A 13,462-nucleotide genomic window follows, 5' to 3' on the forward strand; every position below is an offset into this window, starting at 1 on the left:
TAGTCGAGTTTTCTACCTTTACTCTTTGTAAGTGCTCGTAAGAAACTGCAATCCCTTCCACTCTTGTATCAAAATAAAAAACACGGAAGAAACTGCATTGGGTGCTATTGAAGGCTGATCAAGAACTAAAGCTAGCCCATCGGGAGGATCACAAATTGAACGGAGGAGGACGAGAGGGTCCACAAATCGGAGGAGGAGTAGAACCCAGAAAGCTAGCCCATCGGTCGTTGGAGCTCCGACGAGTCTCCTTCCCCTTCTCTTTGATTGTTTTTTAAATTAATCATTTAATTATTTAATTGTTGGGTTTATAAATTGTTTTTAATTGAATAAAAGTTCTGATTAATTTAAATGATATGATTAGGCTTGGTATTTTGGACCCAACCTGTTAACCTGACCCGACCCAACTCATTAATATTTGTGTTTGGATGAATGCTTAATGGGTCGGGTCGCTAACGGGTGAACTCATTAACAACCCGTTAAATAACGGGTCACTTTGGGTCAACCCGTTAGACCTATTAGGGCCCGTTAGTACCAGTTAGTTGAGGATATTTTATTAATTTTAGTAAAGTTTTATTAACAAAAAATAAACTTTATGCAAAAAATAATAATAATAATTGTTAACGGGTGAAACGGGTGATCCGTTAGCTTAATGGGTCAGGTTCGGGTGACCCGTTAGCTTAATGGGTTGGGTTTGGATGACCCGTTAACTTAACGGGTCAGGTTGAACCCGACCCAAACCCAATAAGCCCGACCCGTTTACAAGTCTAGATATGACTATTCACATTAGATGTCATTTAAATTGGTATATAATTGTGGTACAATTACATAGTAAAAATAACATTATTACTTATATAATGTTTGATTTACCATTTTTATCGGCTAATGTTTGCACATCTTTCAGGAAAAAGTTGCGACTGGGGATTCATTTCTGCGATTTCAATGTTCGTATGTCCGAAACCCTCTCCTGAGTCCAGTAGCTCTACTGATACTGCTGATGTTGCTGAATTACTCATGAATCTTTCAATCTTCGGGTTCAGACAACTCTCTGCCAGCGGTCAACATGAGAAGACGAAAGAAATGTACAACAAGGTTGTTGAAGATGTCATTGTGGAGCAACTCCCGGAAGAAAGTGAAGAGGATTTGAGAGTCAGAACATTCACTGAGCTATTCAGGAAACTTCCCTTCCCTGACCAGAATCATTTCTTGTCCACAATTATAAAGAAATTCAAGCGCGAGCGGCAAATTGGCGAGTTGGTTTCTTGGTTCAGTACTCAACTAGATGCCAGTGATCAACAAGAGCTGATTGGAGAATTGGTTCATGTTAAAGCTGATGACAAGACAATCACCAATGACGATTTGAGACTCAAAAGATTCACACGGTTGTGTAGAGATTATACCGACTCTGTGTTGGTCGCCATCAGGGAAGAATATGTTGACAAACAAAAATATACACTGGAGACACCGGGTAATGATCATCCTTGTTCGGATTGGCAGTTCCGATTTGCTGATTTTTTCTTGAATTTCTCGATTATTTGGTTCAAAGGACAAAGCTCATATGGCCAGTGGCGGCTGGCTGAACAACTCTGTGATGGAGTTAAAGGTGTCATAATTGAGAAACTTGAAGACGAAAGTGAGGCGGATTTCAAACTTAGAAGATTCACAGAGCTATGTAAGAAAGTTGTAGACTTCGGTGTCCAAGTTCAGTTCCTTGACAGTGTTGTACAGAAGCTGCTGGAACCACGAAGATATCTTCCACACGGGGTGCTCCTTCAGCCTCAAGATTCTGCAAGTGCTGCTGAATTGCTCTGGCAGCTCTCAAGTTTTGGGTTCAGTTTACTGTCCATCGATGATCAACAAGACAAGATTAAGCAAATCTCTAATAAAATTTCTGCTGAAGCTGTCAAAAGACAAAGACTTGCAGGAGAAAGTGAGGAAGATTTGAGAAAGAAAACATTCACAATGTTGTTCAATAAAGCTCCAGTCTCTACACGAGTTAATTCATTCGAGGAGTTAACGGACAAATTCATTGGCGAAAGACGCTTGTGTGAGTCAATTCTTTTGTTCAGGCAACATGGTTCCAATGATCAACAAGAGAAGATTGAAGAAATGTTTGGCGACTCAGGGAGACTGGAAAGCAAGGATGCCAAAAATGTCATACTCGAGAAACTTGATGAGGAAAGTGAGGAGGATTTTAGGCTCAGAAGATTTATAAAGTTGTGTAGTACAGATACATGCCTTTTGGATGTCTTCTTGTCGGAGGAAGATGAGAAGAGGAATTCAAAAGGTCTACAGCTGCAGAAATCAGGTTATGAAGAGATAGACAAAATCAAACAGTTTCGATATGCTGAATTTTACTTTGGTTTGTCGGTAATTTGGTTCAAAACACGATGCGCCAAACATCCAAGAAATCCCGTTGAAGTACTTGTTAGTAATGTCGGAGAAGGTGATCACGACGTTGAGAAACTCCAACATGAGACTGAGGAGGACTTCAGGCTCAGAAGATTTACAGAATCGTTTAAGCAGCTTGAATTCGGTTCCCAGGAATATATCGTGGATTATATTAAAAGCACATTCGGTTCCCAGGAATATATCGTGGATAATATTAAAAGCACAATAGTTCATGATCTAGGTTACCACAATGATGAACCCCGTTTCAAGCTCCTGAGTGGACCGAGTCTCGGTCTGACTTCGGACGATGATGAAGGGCCTCCATTTTCTTTAGGATTCATCATGGTGAAAAGTCCAAACCTAAGAGGAGGAGGAGTAGCAACGACTCAAGGAGGAGGAGGAGGAGGAGGAGCAATTACCCAAGGAGGTGGAGATGGAGCAATTACACAAGGTGGACAGGGGACAAGTCAACAATAGATGATTTGCAACCATGTCATCACGGAAGAATCGTTCAAATAACTATATTTAGCATTTGACAAGTTTTTAAATGTAGTAGGATTATTTGTATGTCATCATTTCACGCCTTACATTGCATGTGATTGATGCTTGCGGTAGGACTCCTATGCTCCCTCCCTTTCGCGTTTCCTCCTTACTGGTAATTACGCAAATTATGCACTGTGGAAATATCTGGTTGAACTTGTAACACCACGTTAGCTAGCTGAGTAGTGTTACGGTCCCAAATAATTTCTTGTCATAAGTTGTGCATCAAATCATCGACTTTATAATTGCATTACAAGCTTAAAATCTAATTACACATATATAATCCATATGACCATGCTCTTATTTATGCCCATATGTTTGTCAACTCTGGAGATTATATATGATGTGTGATGGGAACTCTATGAAGATTTACAAGCATATTATAACTGAAGAAAGTTGAGGTTCCGCTATAAATCCAATTGACAATATGAAGAGTAGCCCAACTTATTTATAAGCTTATGCAATGTTTATTCTCCCATCAATGAACAACGCAATGACGTGAAGCGCATGTGGTGGTTTCACACGTGGGACATTTTATTCTAATACCATGAAGAAAGTTGAGATTCCACCATAAATCCAATTGGCAATTTAGGGAGTAGCTCAAATTACTTATAAGCTCATGCAAGTTCCACTTGTATTATAGTGTGGGTTTATCAATGTTGTCTACTCATATTATAACATGTAGAGTGGTTACATACCATATGAATGTGTTCCACTACCAATATAACTCGAAATTTTATAGCAAAAACAAGACGAATTATTTAAGATAGTTAATATTTGAGTAGTCAACAACTTTTATGGCCTTGTTTTGGTTGAGATTCATCCCACAACCGTATAGCTGAGGCTTTTCTGTATACACCTGATCTTCATCAGATTTTCCTTCAAATATAAAGAGAGAAAAATGTATCTGAATAATGTCTGTATGGAAGAAAACGGCAGCTGGTGAGCCCCATAACACTAGTACATTAAGGGTGCGTCTGGACTAACTTCAGGAACTAAGCTGAATTGGCTTAGAATGAACTAAGTAGTATAAGAATAATAAAGCGTTTGGTGCAGTGTCGGATTAACGGACTAAATTATTTTTAGATACAAATATTCCTTTTATTATTTTCTAGTTAATTTATTAGTGTTTTATTATTATTAATGTCACTTTTTTCGGCTGACTATTCCTTTTCCTTTTCTTTGTCTTCTTTGCATCTAGAGAATTCCTTTCCTTTCTCTTCTTCAACAAGCTTCAATCCCCGCTCTGCCATCCTTTTCCTCCTAAAATCTCTCTTGGTTTGACAAAAATTCCAACTTTCTCGATCACTCCAGTCCTATCCACAAACCATTCTTCCTATTCATGTCAGATTCCAAAAGACCCTTTGTGCTTGACGGAATGGTGCTGGGGGCGGGTTGCGTCTGGCGGCGGTGCGACTAACGAAGACGATGAACTCCTAGACCCTAGATCTTTGGAAGTAGCTAAAGTGACTGATATCAGAGGCGTTGGTGATCGGGTCAGATTCGTCTGGATTTCACTTGATGACCAGAAAGGCCGTGATTTTCATCTTCCTGATTTTCTATAATCATGTGTAATCACATGGTTTGTAGGCTGGTGGGGGAATTAGGGAAGAAATTGGCCCGTTATTAGGAAAGAAATGAAGCAGGTGTTGGGATGCGAAGGAGAGGAAGCGAAGGTCTTAGTAGTACCGACTTTTTCGGGGGGACTCGCTAAGACCTTTTAGTGAGCTACTTAGGCCCCGTTTGGGATTGAGGTGATTTTAAAAAAAGCCACTGTGAAAAAAAGCTGAGAGTCATTTTTGTGTTTGGTAAACTGAAAAAAAAAAGGGCTTATTTTGGAAGCTGCTGTGAGAATAAGCTGAAAATCAAAGGAAAAGCTGAAGCTGCTATTTGCTGCTTTGAAAAAAAGCCAGTTTTTTCAAAGCACACGGAGCTACAGTGCTCCTTTAATGAAAAGACACACTATCATCCTGATTTTTTTTCCAAAAGCACTTTCACAAAAAAGTTTACCAAACACTCTACTGGCTTTATTTCACAGCCGCTTATTCTCACAGCAGCTTTTTTTCAAAGCACAGCAATACCAAACCAGCCCTTAGTCCATTCCTGTTTTGTCCCATTAAACTTAGCCCATGCACGAAACAAATGCTGGACTAGACTAACTGGTAGTCCAATCTAGTCCAATGAAAGCTAGTGTGGCCAAACAAACGCCCCCTAATTGTTACGCCTTTCAATCTTTGAGTTCAATCGACTTTCTGTCATTGATCAAAGAAAGAAGACAGCAGAAATCCATAATAAACTAGTTGACCGAGCTGTTACACTACTCGAGCAACACCAGAATGAAAGTGAAGAGGACCTCCAACACAGAACCTTCACAGAGATATTCACGGGCTCTGGTGGCAAATGCACCTCGGATAGACTCTTGTCCGACCCTTCGGACAAGTTGGAGAGAGATTAAATGGTCGTCCAAGCCCTGGTTTTGGGCAATAAAGTTGATGGACTAAAATCATGCGATTTTTGTGTAAATAAAAATTAATAGCCCCATTGCATATGGCTTATTTTTATTTATGGCCCAAACAAACCTATGTTCCTTCCGTTTTTGTATTATTTTCGTAAAGATAATAAACTAGGATGATGCAAAACCTGAGTAACAATTTGTCCTTGCCAACTGATACAAAAAATTGCTTCAATCAGCCAAAATATATCTTCTTTTAGCCTCCATTGCATCGAATGACAACGCCTTCCTGCACCCTAAGTTTCTGCCTCAGACCACATCAACCTTGAACCTTGCTAATTGGCAGCATATTGAAATGAGTAAAATTTGAATGAAAATAATTTGGGCCTTATAGTATTTCATAATCCCTTGTAGTATGATTGGACATCAAAATTTACTCGTTTAGTTGGTAAAATATACTAGTAGGACATTGTTTGGAAGAAGTCTTTCTTCCTTTAACGGGTCATTACTTTACCTTTAACAATCATTCACTATCTTTATTATCATAACTTAGAAAAACAAATTAACAGTTCATCATAGAAATGTTACTTGTCACCATAATCGTAAATTTGTGTAACATCAATAGGTGAATGAACGGTCTCTAAGTTGAATTAATTTTTATAAAAATAATTTTTAGATGTTGATATATAGGGGATGCAATTTCCAATTATATATGACATTTGTACGATAGAATTAGTCATGGCATTATTAAAAAAGAAATGACTTTTACATGTAACAAGTCCAAAACCAGTATTGTCATTCACTACTACAAAATATAACTTTCATGACACTTGGTAAAATTTTTAATGACATTCTTTTACTAAAAATGTCATTAAAATGATATTATGACGCAACTTAAAAAAAAGGAAAAATGGGAAGAAAAAAAAAGAAGTTATTGAAGAAGCTACGAAAGAAAAAGAAAAAAAAAGGAGAAGTGAGTGAAACATAAACGTGGTGTTTATCGTTGTCACTTGGTATGAATTCCCCACTTTCTCACTAACCTCCCACAACTACACTGACTGCCAAATTCAGTTCTCCCTCTCCAGCATCCAAACGCATTCTCTCTCTCCTCTCTTGCCGCCAAGGTCCGTCCCCTCACTTATCTTTATCTTTCAGGTTTTCTTGTTCAATTGTTCGCACTTTCTTTTTATGAAACCCTAAATTAGTGTAGTGGATTTGATCTGTTCAAACATGGAGTAGAAAATGCTCTCAAATTTACAAATTTAAATTGTGGAGTAGGAAGGCACCTGTCAATTGTCAGAAATCAATAGAAAATATGCGCTTATGTTTATCCCTCCCCCTCATCCAAAGAAAGGTCCACCGATCTTTCAATCTCGGATTAATTTTGTTTACGATCATAAGGTCTGTGCTTGCTTGCCATTCTCTTTTGCTACGTCTCTCTCTCTCTCTCTCTCTCTCTCTCTCTCTCTCTCTCTCTCTCTCTCTCTATATATATATATATATATATATATATATATGTATGTATACTTCAAATGGTAATGCATCATTCCATCAAGCAATAAGTCATTCAGGTTCGTGTTGTACTTCTCATTCGTTTCTCTTAATTTAGGGCCTCAGATGAATATGAGCAGATATTATAGATGATAAAAGTAAACTAACCAAATAAAAATTAGAGTGAACGAACATAAAAGTTATATTCTACATTAATCAGAATATCATGCTTGATTATATATATGTTTTTTGGATGGTGACTGAAATATGACCACAAATGAGTATGTGGAATTAGTAACTAGCTTCAATTAGTCTATTTTTTGGGATTACTTTTCTTTTCGATTGTGGATTTTTTATCGTTATTGTTCAATTTATTGGAAGTCAGAAAAACTCATGTCTTGCTTTTGCAAGATATAATGAGTATGATTAGTAGTGATTAACTTTGATTTTGATGCTATCAGTATGTTGGTTCTTTTATGATTGCATGTATTTCCCCTTATGGTCTTTCGTTCATGTTTTATGGTTCTCCATCATGTGTTTTTGTATCAACTTTAGAGTGTAGACTCTAAACACGATAGCACCTCAATCTAGTAAGATTGGGTATTAAATATAATTGTGAGAAGACATTTATTGGATGAGTTCTTTGAAGTTATAAATCTATAGCCTTCAATTCTGAAATAAGTGGAAAATGAATTTAAGGATAGCAGTAGATTATTCAGTACATTTGATCCATATTAATTATATGCATTCAGAATCCAAGATAACTGAAGAAGTGGAACCATACTATGGTCGCATCTTTATAACTTACGTCATTTTATGTAGCTTCTTACTTGAGGTTTAGTAGTTTTGTTTGTTTATTTGGGAGTTCGTGTTTGGTTGCTGAAGATTTGATGGATTTTTGCGTTCGTTTTTGGTTTGGTGGCAGTCATTGTTGAATGGATATGGGGAACACATAGATGGTGACTATGATTCCCTCACAGCACTGATATTGTGGAAGCTGGTGTAAGTTAGTATGGAATGTTGTTTTGTTGTGTCGAATTTGTTCGTATGGGTATGAAGTTTCCTGTTTGATTATATTTTAGATTAGCCGAATGACAACTGAGACCGGGCAAATTGGCTCGTCGAAAAGCGGGGGAACGGTTTTTGTGAATGGGAACAATAGCCAAATTGGTATCTCACCTTTCTCTCTATGTTTCTAATAAATTCTTCAGTTGCTTTGTGTTTTCTTCCTATTGTGTATAAAAACTTAATTATGCATGTCCATGCGCTTTATTTTGGGTTCAAGTTGCTATATTGGTATCTCACTACTATTTGTTTATGCGTTATGCGGTTCATAATACGAAAGAAACAATTTTGAAGTGGTTCTCTTTTTTCTTTTCATTGAAATTCTTGTTTTCCTTTTCAGGTAATATGACATCACTAATAATGCCAGCAGCTACCTTGGGAGCAGTGGGTTATGGTTACATGAGGTGGAAGGTGTGCATATTATGTTCTTTGTAAGTAATTTATAGTTCAGGTAAATTAATTTATAGCTAACGGTGATTTTTTTTCGAATTATTATCGCCTTCTTATTAGTTAATGACTAAAATTAGTTTTTGTCACATAATTCATTTGGTTGTGATTTGTTGCAGTTCAAAGAAAAAGCTACTTACACTCAATAGGAAATTGATGCATTAAGAATAGAGTGGGCTAAGTATGTTGATGACTTCATCCTAATAGATAAAACACTAGGCTAGCTAGCTTGTGAAATTTTAAATTAAGTGGTTTTATCTTAGTAGGAAATCTCTACACATTTTATTAAATGTGTTGATTGTGAGATTGTTTTTTTGTAATACTTGGATTTACAAATTTATGAAGCAATACTGGTTTATTTAAGGTAAATATCTTGCTTTCTAGATGAATTATTTCAAATTAAAAATACATTATATATGTCATCAAACATATTTAAGGACATGTATTAAACGGTTTACGACACACTTTTTGTGTCGTTGCTAATATTCAATGACACTGCAAATGGTTTCAGTGCTATAGTCCATCATGCTTTACATATGCCATAATTAGTATACCATGACACTCATTCCTATATTTATGACACATATTCCGCGTCTTAAATTGAAATAGATGACACACTTTTTTAATTCAATGACGCTTGTTAGGCGTCTCTAGCAGCTATACATGACATTGTGAGTATGTCATGTTTAGTATATCATGTCGCTCATTCATTTATTTATGACACTTATTCCGCGTCTTACATGGTAATAGATGACACAAATTCTTAATTCAATGACGATTTTTAGGCGTCCTTAAAAGTAATACATGACACTTTTTCAACGTCATAAAAATATCTTTAATGACACCCACAAAGATGACGCTAAACGCTTGTGTCATTAAACTTTTAACATGATGCATAAACTACGTCATGTATGTAAAACTTTGTAGTAGTGATTAATACAATTGAATTAGTTTAATTTTTTTTATCAGTTAGACTAGTTTAATTTACTCCCATGTCTAATCCACTACTCCTGTCCTGTGACCCCAGACCCAAACCCCGAAAGCCAAGCCTCGAGCCGAGGACACCAGCACCGATGAAGGATATAATTATCTTCCCAATCGAAGGCAACCAATCCGACCTTTTCTTCCAATCATAGTCTCCAAATTAACATTGCGAAGAGCTTGCATGCAATTAGTAAGTTAAGATGTCACAAACTAATCACACAATGTCATATGAAATAGTTAAGACACATAGTGACGGGTGTGGATACAAATTTCTTCCTCTTGATCTTGGACAAAATTGCACCTACAAAACAATTAACACCTTAGGTCAAGGCTAAGAGCGTCACGCGCCCACGATGAATAGGGGGGCTTTGGCTGAAGAACCTCCGATGCCAAAATTAGAATTTTGAGAGAAAAGTGTTTGAGAGCTTTGGAGAATTTTAGCAAGAGTCAGGACCTAGCTTTTTGGTGAGAATGAGAGCCTATTTATAGGGATAGGGTTCTTGATTTAGGTTGAATTTAGGAGTTATGGGAATAATTGACTAATTAATTTAGCAAATAAAATTATTGCCAAATTAACTAGCTAATTAATGTGATAAAATAGGTGAATATGATGAGATCAACAAGGGTGGCCAGCCATTTGGGATTTTTGGGTAGTGGGTTATGTAATGGGGGATTAATTGGCATAATGGGTCATTTAATTGGTGATTTAATGGATTAATTAGGAAATAAATCCATTAATTCACCAATTAATCTAATTTAAATGGAATGTTTGGAATGGTTACCTTGTGGAGTATATGGATGAAATAACTTTTATTTGTTACCTTCTTTAGGCATTTTTGACTTGGTTAACGGATGATTGCCCGCTGCTCGTGCGTAGGAATTCCGGTATGCCTCAAGGGTATTTTTGTCCTCTTTTATCCAAAAATTCACGTGTCGCCTTATGAATATTTTTGGCTCCACAACGGGTGCCAGGCTTGGGACACCTGTCTCGGTTACATGCAAAGCTCTCACCCATATATGACCATGAGTATTGACGTGTGAGCTGAACAAAGAAGTTGAGGATTTCAAATGCTGTCTGAAGTATTATATCCCAGCTCAATCTTCTACTAATTGACTATATTTGAGTTAGGGCTTTCGTTAATTTTAGCTTAATATCCATTTTATCCGCATCAAATTTACTCATTGAACGAAAATAGTTACTCTTTCAATTCATTCTGCGAAGTTTGAATACTTTTCACAGATCAATTCCAATATAATTACCAAGTCTTTTAGTCCTTAACTCCTGTTTAATGAATTTTACAGTCTCCTGAATATATACTTAGTCCACATGATCGTATAAGGATATAAATTATGTTTAACAGAGAGACGTTGAGGGCGGGGGATCAATGCAACTAAGGTTAAGGATTAGCACTGATTTAATTATAGAACAGGGTTAAGGTTGCGCACGCCATATTGCACATATATCATATATTAAAAGATAAATGAAGCCATTAACTAAATTAATCAACTCACTTCCAGTCGATAGGCAAGTTATTATTATATTAATAATTAGTACATTAATTTCCAAATTCCTAGTCAAGCACACTAAGCACTACATAGAGGAAGATAACGATTTACATTAGCTTGGTTACTATCTACATAGTTCTAAATTGATTGCAGATTCACATATACAGGTTCATCCATTCCATGCCAGGAATGTAATTGTTTTGGGGCATGTAAAAAACATCATCATACTCTTCCACCCCAAATTCTCCTAAAAATGGAGGATCAATGGCTTCCATGGAGAACGAGGAACTCGGACTGTTGCTGGGGCCGCCATGATCAACGCGCTCCGACAGCCTTTGGATCTCCATCTCAGCCTCCGACAGTTGATCCTTGAGCTTCGACATCTTCATATCAATGGTGTCAAAGGTTATATTATGCATGAGACTATATAAATGTCAAGGTGTGTGTTTTTAAAATAGAACATGTACTCGATGTGGACCAAATGTGGTCACGTAATGTTCCCCAATTGAGTCATGGCGAGGCCCTAATGGGCCAACACCAACCACCTTAAACAACATTGTACGGACGTCCCATGAGAGCTGGAAGAACAGCCTTTGCTGTCTAATGAGGTGGCACCAAGCTGTTGCTTGTCCCTTTTTTTCCCCACTCTATGTTTTCTATGACCATAATCCGAGCAACTTGTATGGCAGGACCAACACCATGACAGTCTATTCGTACCCATACAAGTCCTACTCTCAAAACCCAACAAGGTGGCTTGAGCCTAGAACTCATGCACTTTCATGTTTGTGTCCATGAGGTGGCCCTGGTGGGTGCACCTTGTCCTTTTAATTTTGAACTTTTTTTTTTCCTTTCCAAGGGATAAGATAAGAGTAAGCCATAACTGAGAGCCAACAACTTTGCTGTGATATTTTCTTGCAATTCCTTTTAGGGTTAAAAAAAAAGGTATTCATTCTTACATTCAAAATTTTGGTTTAGATTTTTTCTCTTTACTATCGCTTGTATAAAAATGTGATAGCTCAAACTACTGAGTTAAATTTAATCATGGTCTACTTCTAACCCACCTTGATTGGTTTACCAAGAAATCAAATGAAACCTAAAATAGTAAAATTCATATCTTATGCTTCTGTTTGCTTTGAAACCTGAACAACATATTTAAGACTACAATCTTACAATGAAGTTGGAATATTTATATATCACTTCTCCTCGATTTCCTTAGAAAGTAAACTAAACCCAACAAAGTCAATGATGTAAAACTCACTCAAGCAAATAACATGTGCACAGAGAGAGAGAGAGAGAGAGAGAGAGAGAGAGATGAATTACCTCGGATTCAAGTCTACATTTCTCAGCAACAGTGTTTTCATGTTCTTTCTTTAAGGTTGAGTACTCTTCCTCCAACTTCTTGTTCTTCCAACGAGCCCTTCGATTTTGGAACCAAACAGCAACTTGACGAGGATCAAGACCCAGTTCAGAAGCTAGCCTGTCTTTCTTCTCAGACTCCAGTTTGTGTTCGTTTCCAAAATTGAGCTCAAGAAGGTTTACTTGTTCAGCCGTGAGCTTCCTCTTCTTAAGCCCAACACCACCAGCTTCTCCACCTTTTCTCTTCTTACGACGGCGCCTTGCCGGCTTTGAGGCTCCTAACCATAATAAAAAATTAATTGTTAAAACATTAACTAATCATCGTTGATAATCATTTCGTTTTAAGTTTTGTTTTCAATGTTTTTGAAAACTTAAAACTTGTTTAGCAACTGTTTTCAGTTGAAAAAAAATGAAAACTGATATCAACATCAAAAACAATATTTTGAAAACTCACAAAATATATGTAACTTTCATACTTTTGTTTTCAGGCTAAAAAACTAAAATAATTATCAAACAAGCTCTAAGTTTATCGTAATTATGAGAAAAGGAAAATTGGAAAAAGTTTGTATGCTTTTGAAGTACAAACCTTGTGGGGGTACAATTTGAGTGTAGACATCAGAGGCCGAGTACAAGTGAGAGATGAGTAGCATATGATGATCGTCTTCAACAACTTGGTGGTTGTTGGTTGCCATGCTTCCTAATTTCCTATGGCTAGTTAGCCTTGTCACTCTCTTTCCAACTCTCCTTTTCTCTACCGCTCGCTTTCTCTCAAGAAACAGACGTGTTGAAGTTGAATGGCTTGGGAGACAACGCATGCACCTTATTTATAAGGGTTTCTATGTGAGCGAGTCATCCTTTCAACCTTTTGGTTTACAGAAAATGGCGTTTTACAACAATGTCCTCAACTATGTAGATGGGGATGTGCTAGTCATGTATCACGTTGTTGGGTTTGTTTCTTTGTTGTTACATATGCATTAAAGGGCAAATGGGGAAAAACATACATGCAAAGTTAACCACATGCTAGATTAAAAAATGGGGAAGAAAAAACATAATCGTCAAAAACTTGGTTCCATATATTCACCCATGTGAAGATGCATCTAAGTTAATTTTGATGGCCGGATTGAATTTGTTACAATAATAGAAAGAAAAAAATTCTCTTAAAAGTTGGACTCTCTATGGATCTTTGTCACTTTACAGTTTAACGTCAATTCTTGTATCGACATGAGGTGTCAA

General features: G+C 36.9%; 1 protein-coding gene, 1 long non-coding RNA gene and 1 pseudogene across 4 annotated transcripts; 2 read left to right on the forward strand and 1 right to left on the reverse strand.

Annotated features, from left to right (window-relative positions):
• Window positions 1-773: 773 nt before the first annotated feature.
• On the forward strand, window positions 774-3,005 carry LOC126583354 (uncharacterized; annotated as a pseudogene).
• A 4,707-nt stretch (window positions 3,006-7,712) lies between these two features.
• On the forward strand, window positions 7,713-8,752 carry LOC126613673 (uncharacterized). 3 transcript variants are annotated; one of them, XR_007620167.1, is made up of 3 exons: window positions 7,713-8,041; window positions 8,277-8,387; window positions 8,503-8,752. It is a non-coding gene; the product is annotated as an uncharacterized LOC126613673 (long non-coding RNA). The 3 variants fall into 3 exon arrangements; XR_007620166.1 differs by having other exon boundaries at window positions 8,277-8,371; XR_007620165.1 differs by having other exon boundaries at window positions 8,277-8,367.
• A 2,127-nt stretch (window positions 8,753-10,879) lies between these two features.
• LOC126586312 (homeobox-leucine zipper protein ATHB-40-like) lies at window positions 10,880-13,019 on the reverse strand. Its single transcript, XM_050251123.1, has 3 exons — window positions 12,816-13,019; window positions 12,194-12,507; window positions 10,880-11,256 (listed from the first exon to the last, which is right to left on the reverse strand). The coding sequence occupies exons 1-3, from the start codon at window positions 12,919-12,921 to the stop codon at window positions 11,029-11,031; spliced, it is 648 nt and encodes a 215-aa protein (XP_050107080.1). The 5' UTR covers window positions 12,922-13,019; the 3' UTR covers window positions 10,880-11,028.
• Window positions 13,020-13,462: the final 443 nt, after the last annotated feature.

Source organism: Malus sylvestris, chromosome 2 (genome assembly GCF_916048215.2).
Source record: "Malus sylvestris chromosome 2, drMalSylv7.2, whole genome shotgun sequence".
NCBI classification, from domain to species: domain Eukaryota; kingdom Viridiplantae; phylum Streptophyta; class Magnoliopsida; order Rosales; family Rosaceae; genus Malus; species Malus sylvestris.

Excerpts from the sequence above, each read along its gene's own strand:
- LOC126586312 (XM_050251123.1), bottom strand. The coding sequence starts at position 12,921 with ATGGCAACCAACAACCACCAAGTTGTTGAAGACGATCATCATATGCTA. Across the intron at positions 12,508-12,815 it reads TCAAATTGTACCCCCACAAG|GAGCCTCAAAGCCGGCAAGG; the intron begins GTTTGTACTTCA and ends TATTATGGTTAG. Across the intron at positions 11,257-12,193 it reads AATGTAGACTTGAATCCGAG|ATGTCGAAGCTCAAGGATCA; the intron begins GTAATTCATCTC and ends ATTGATATGAAG.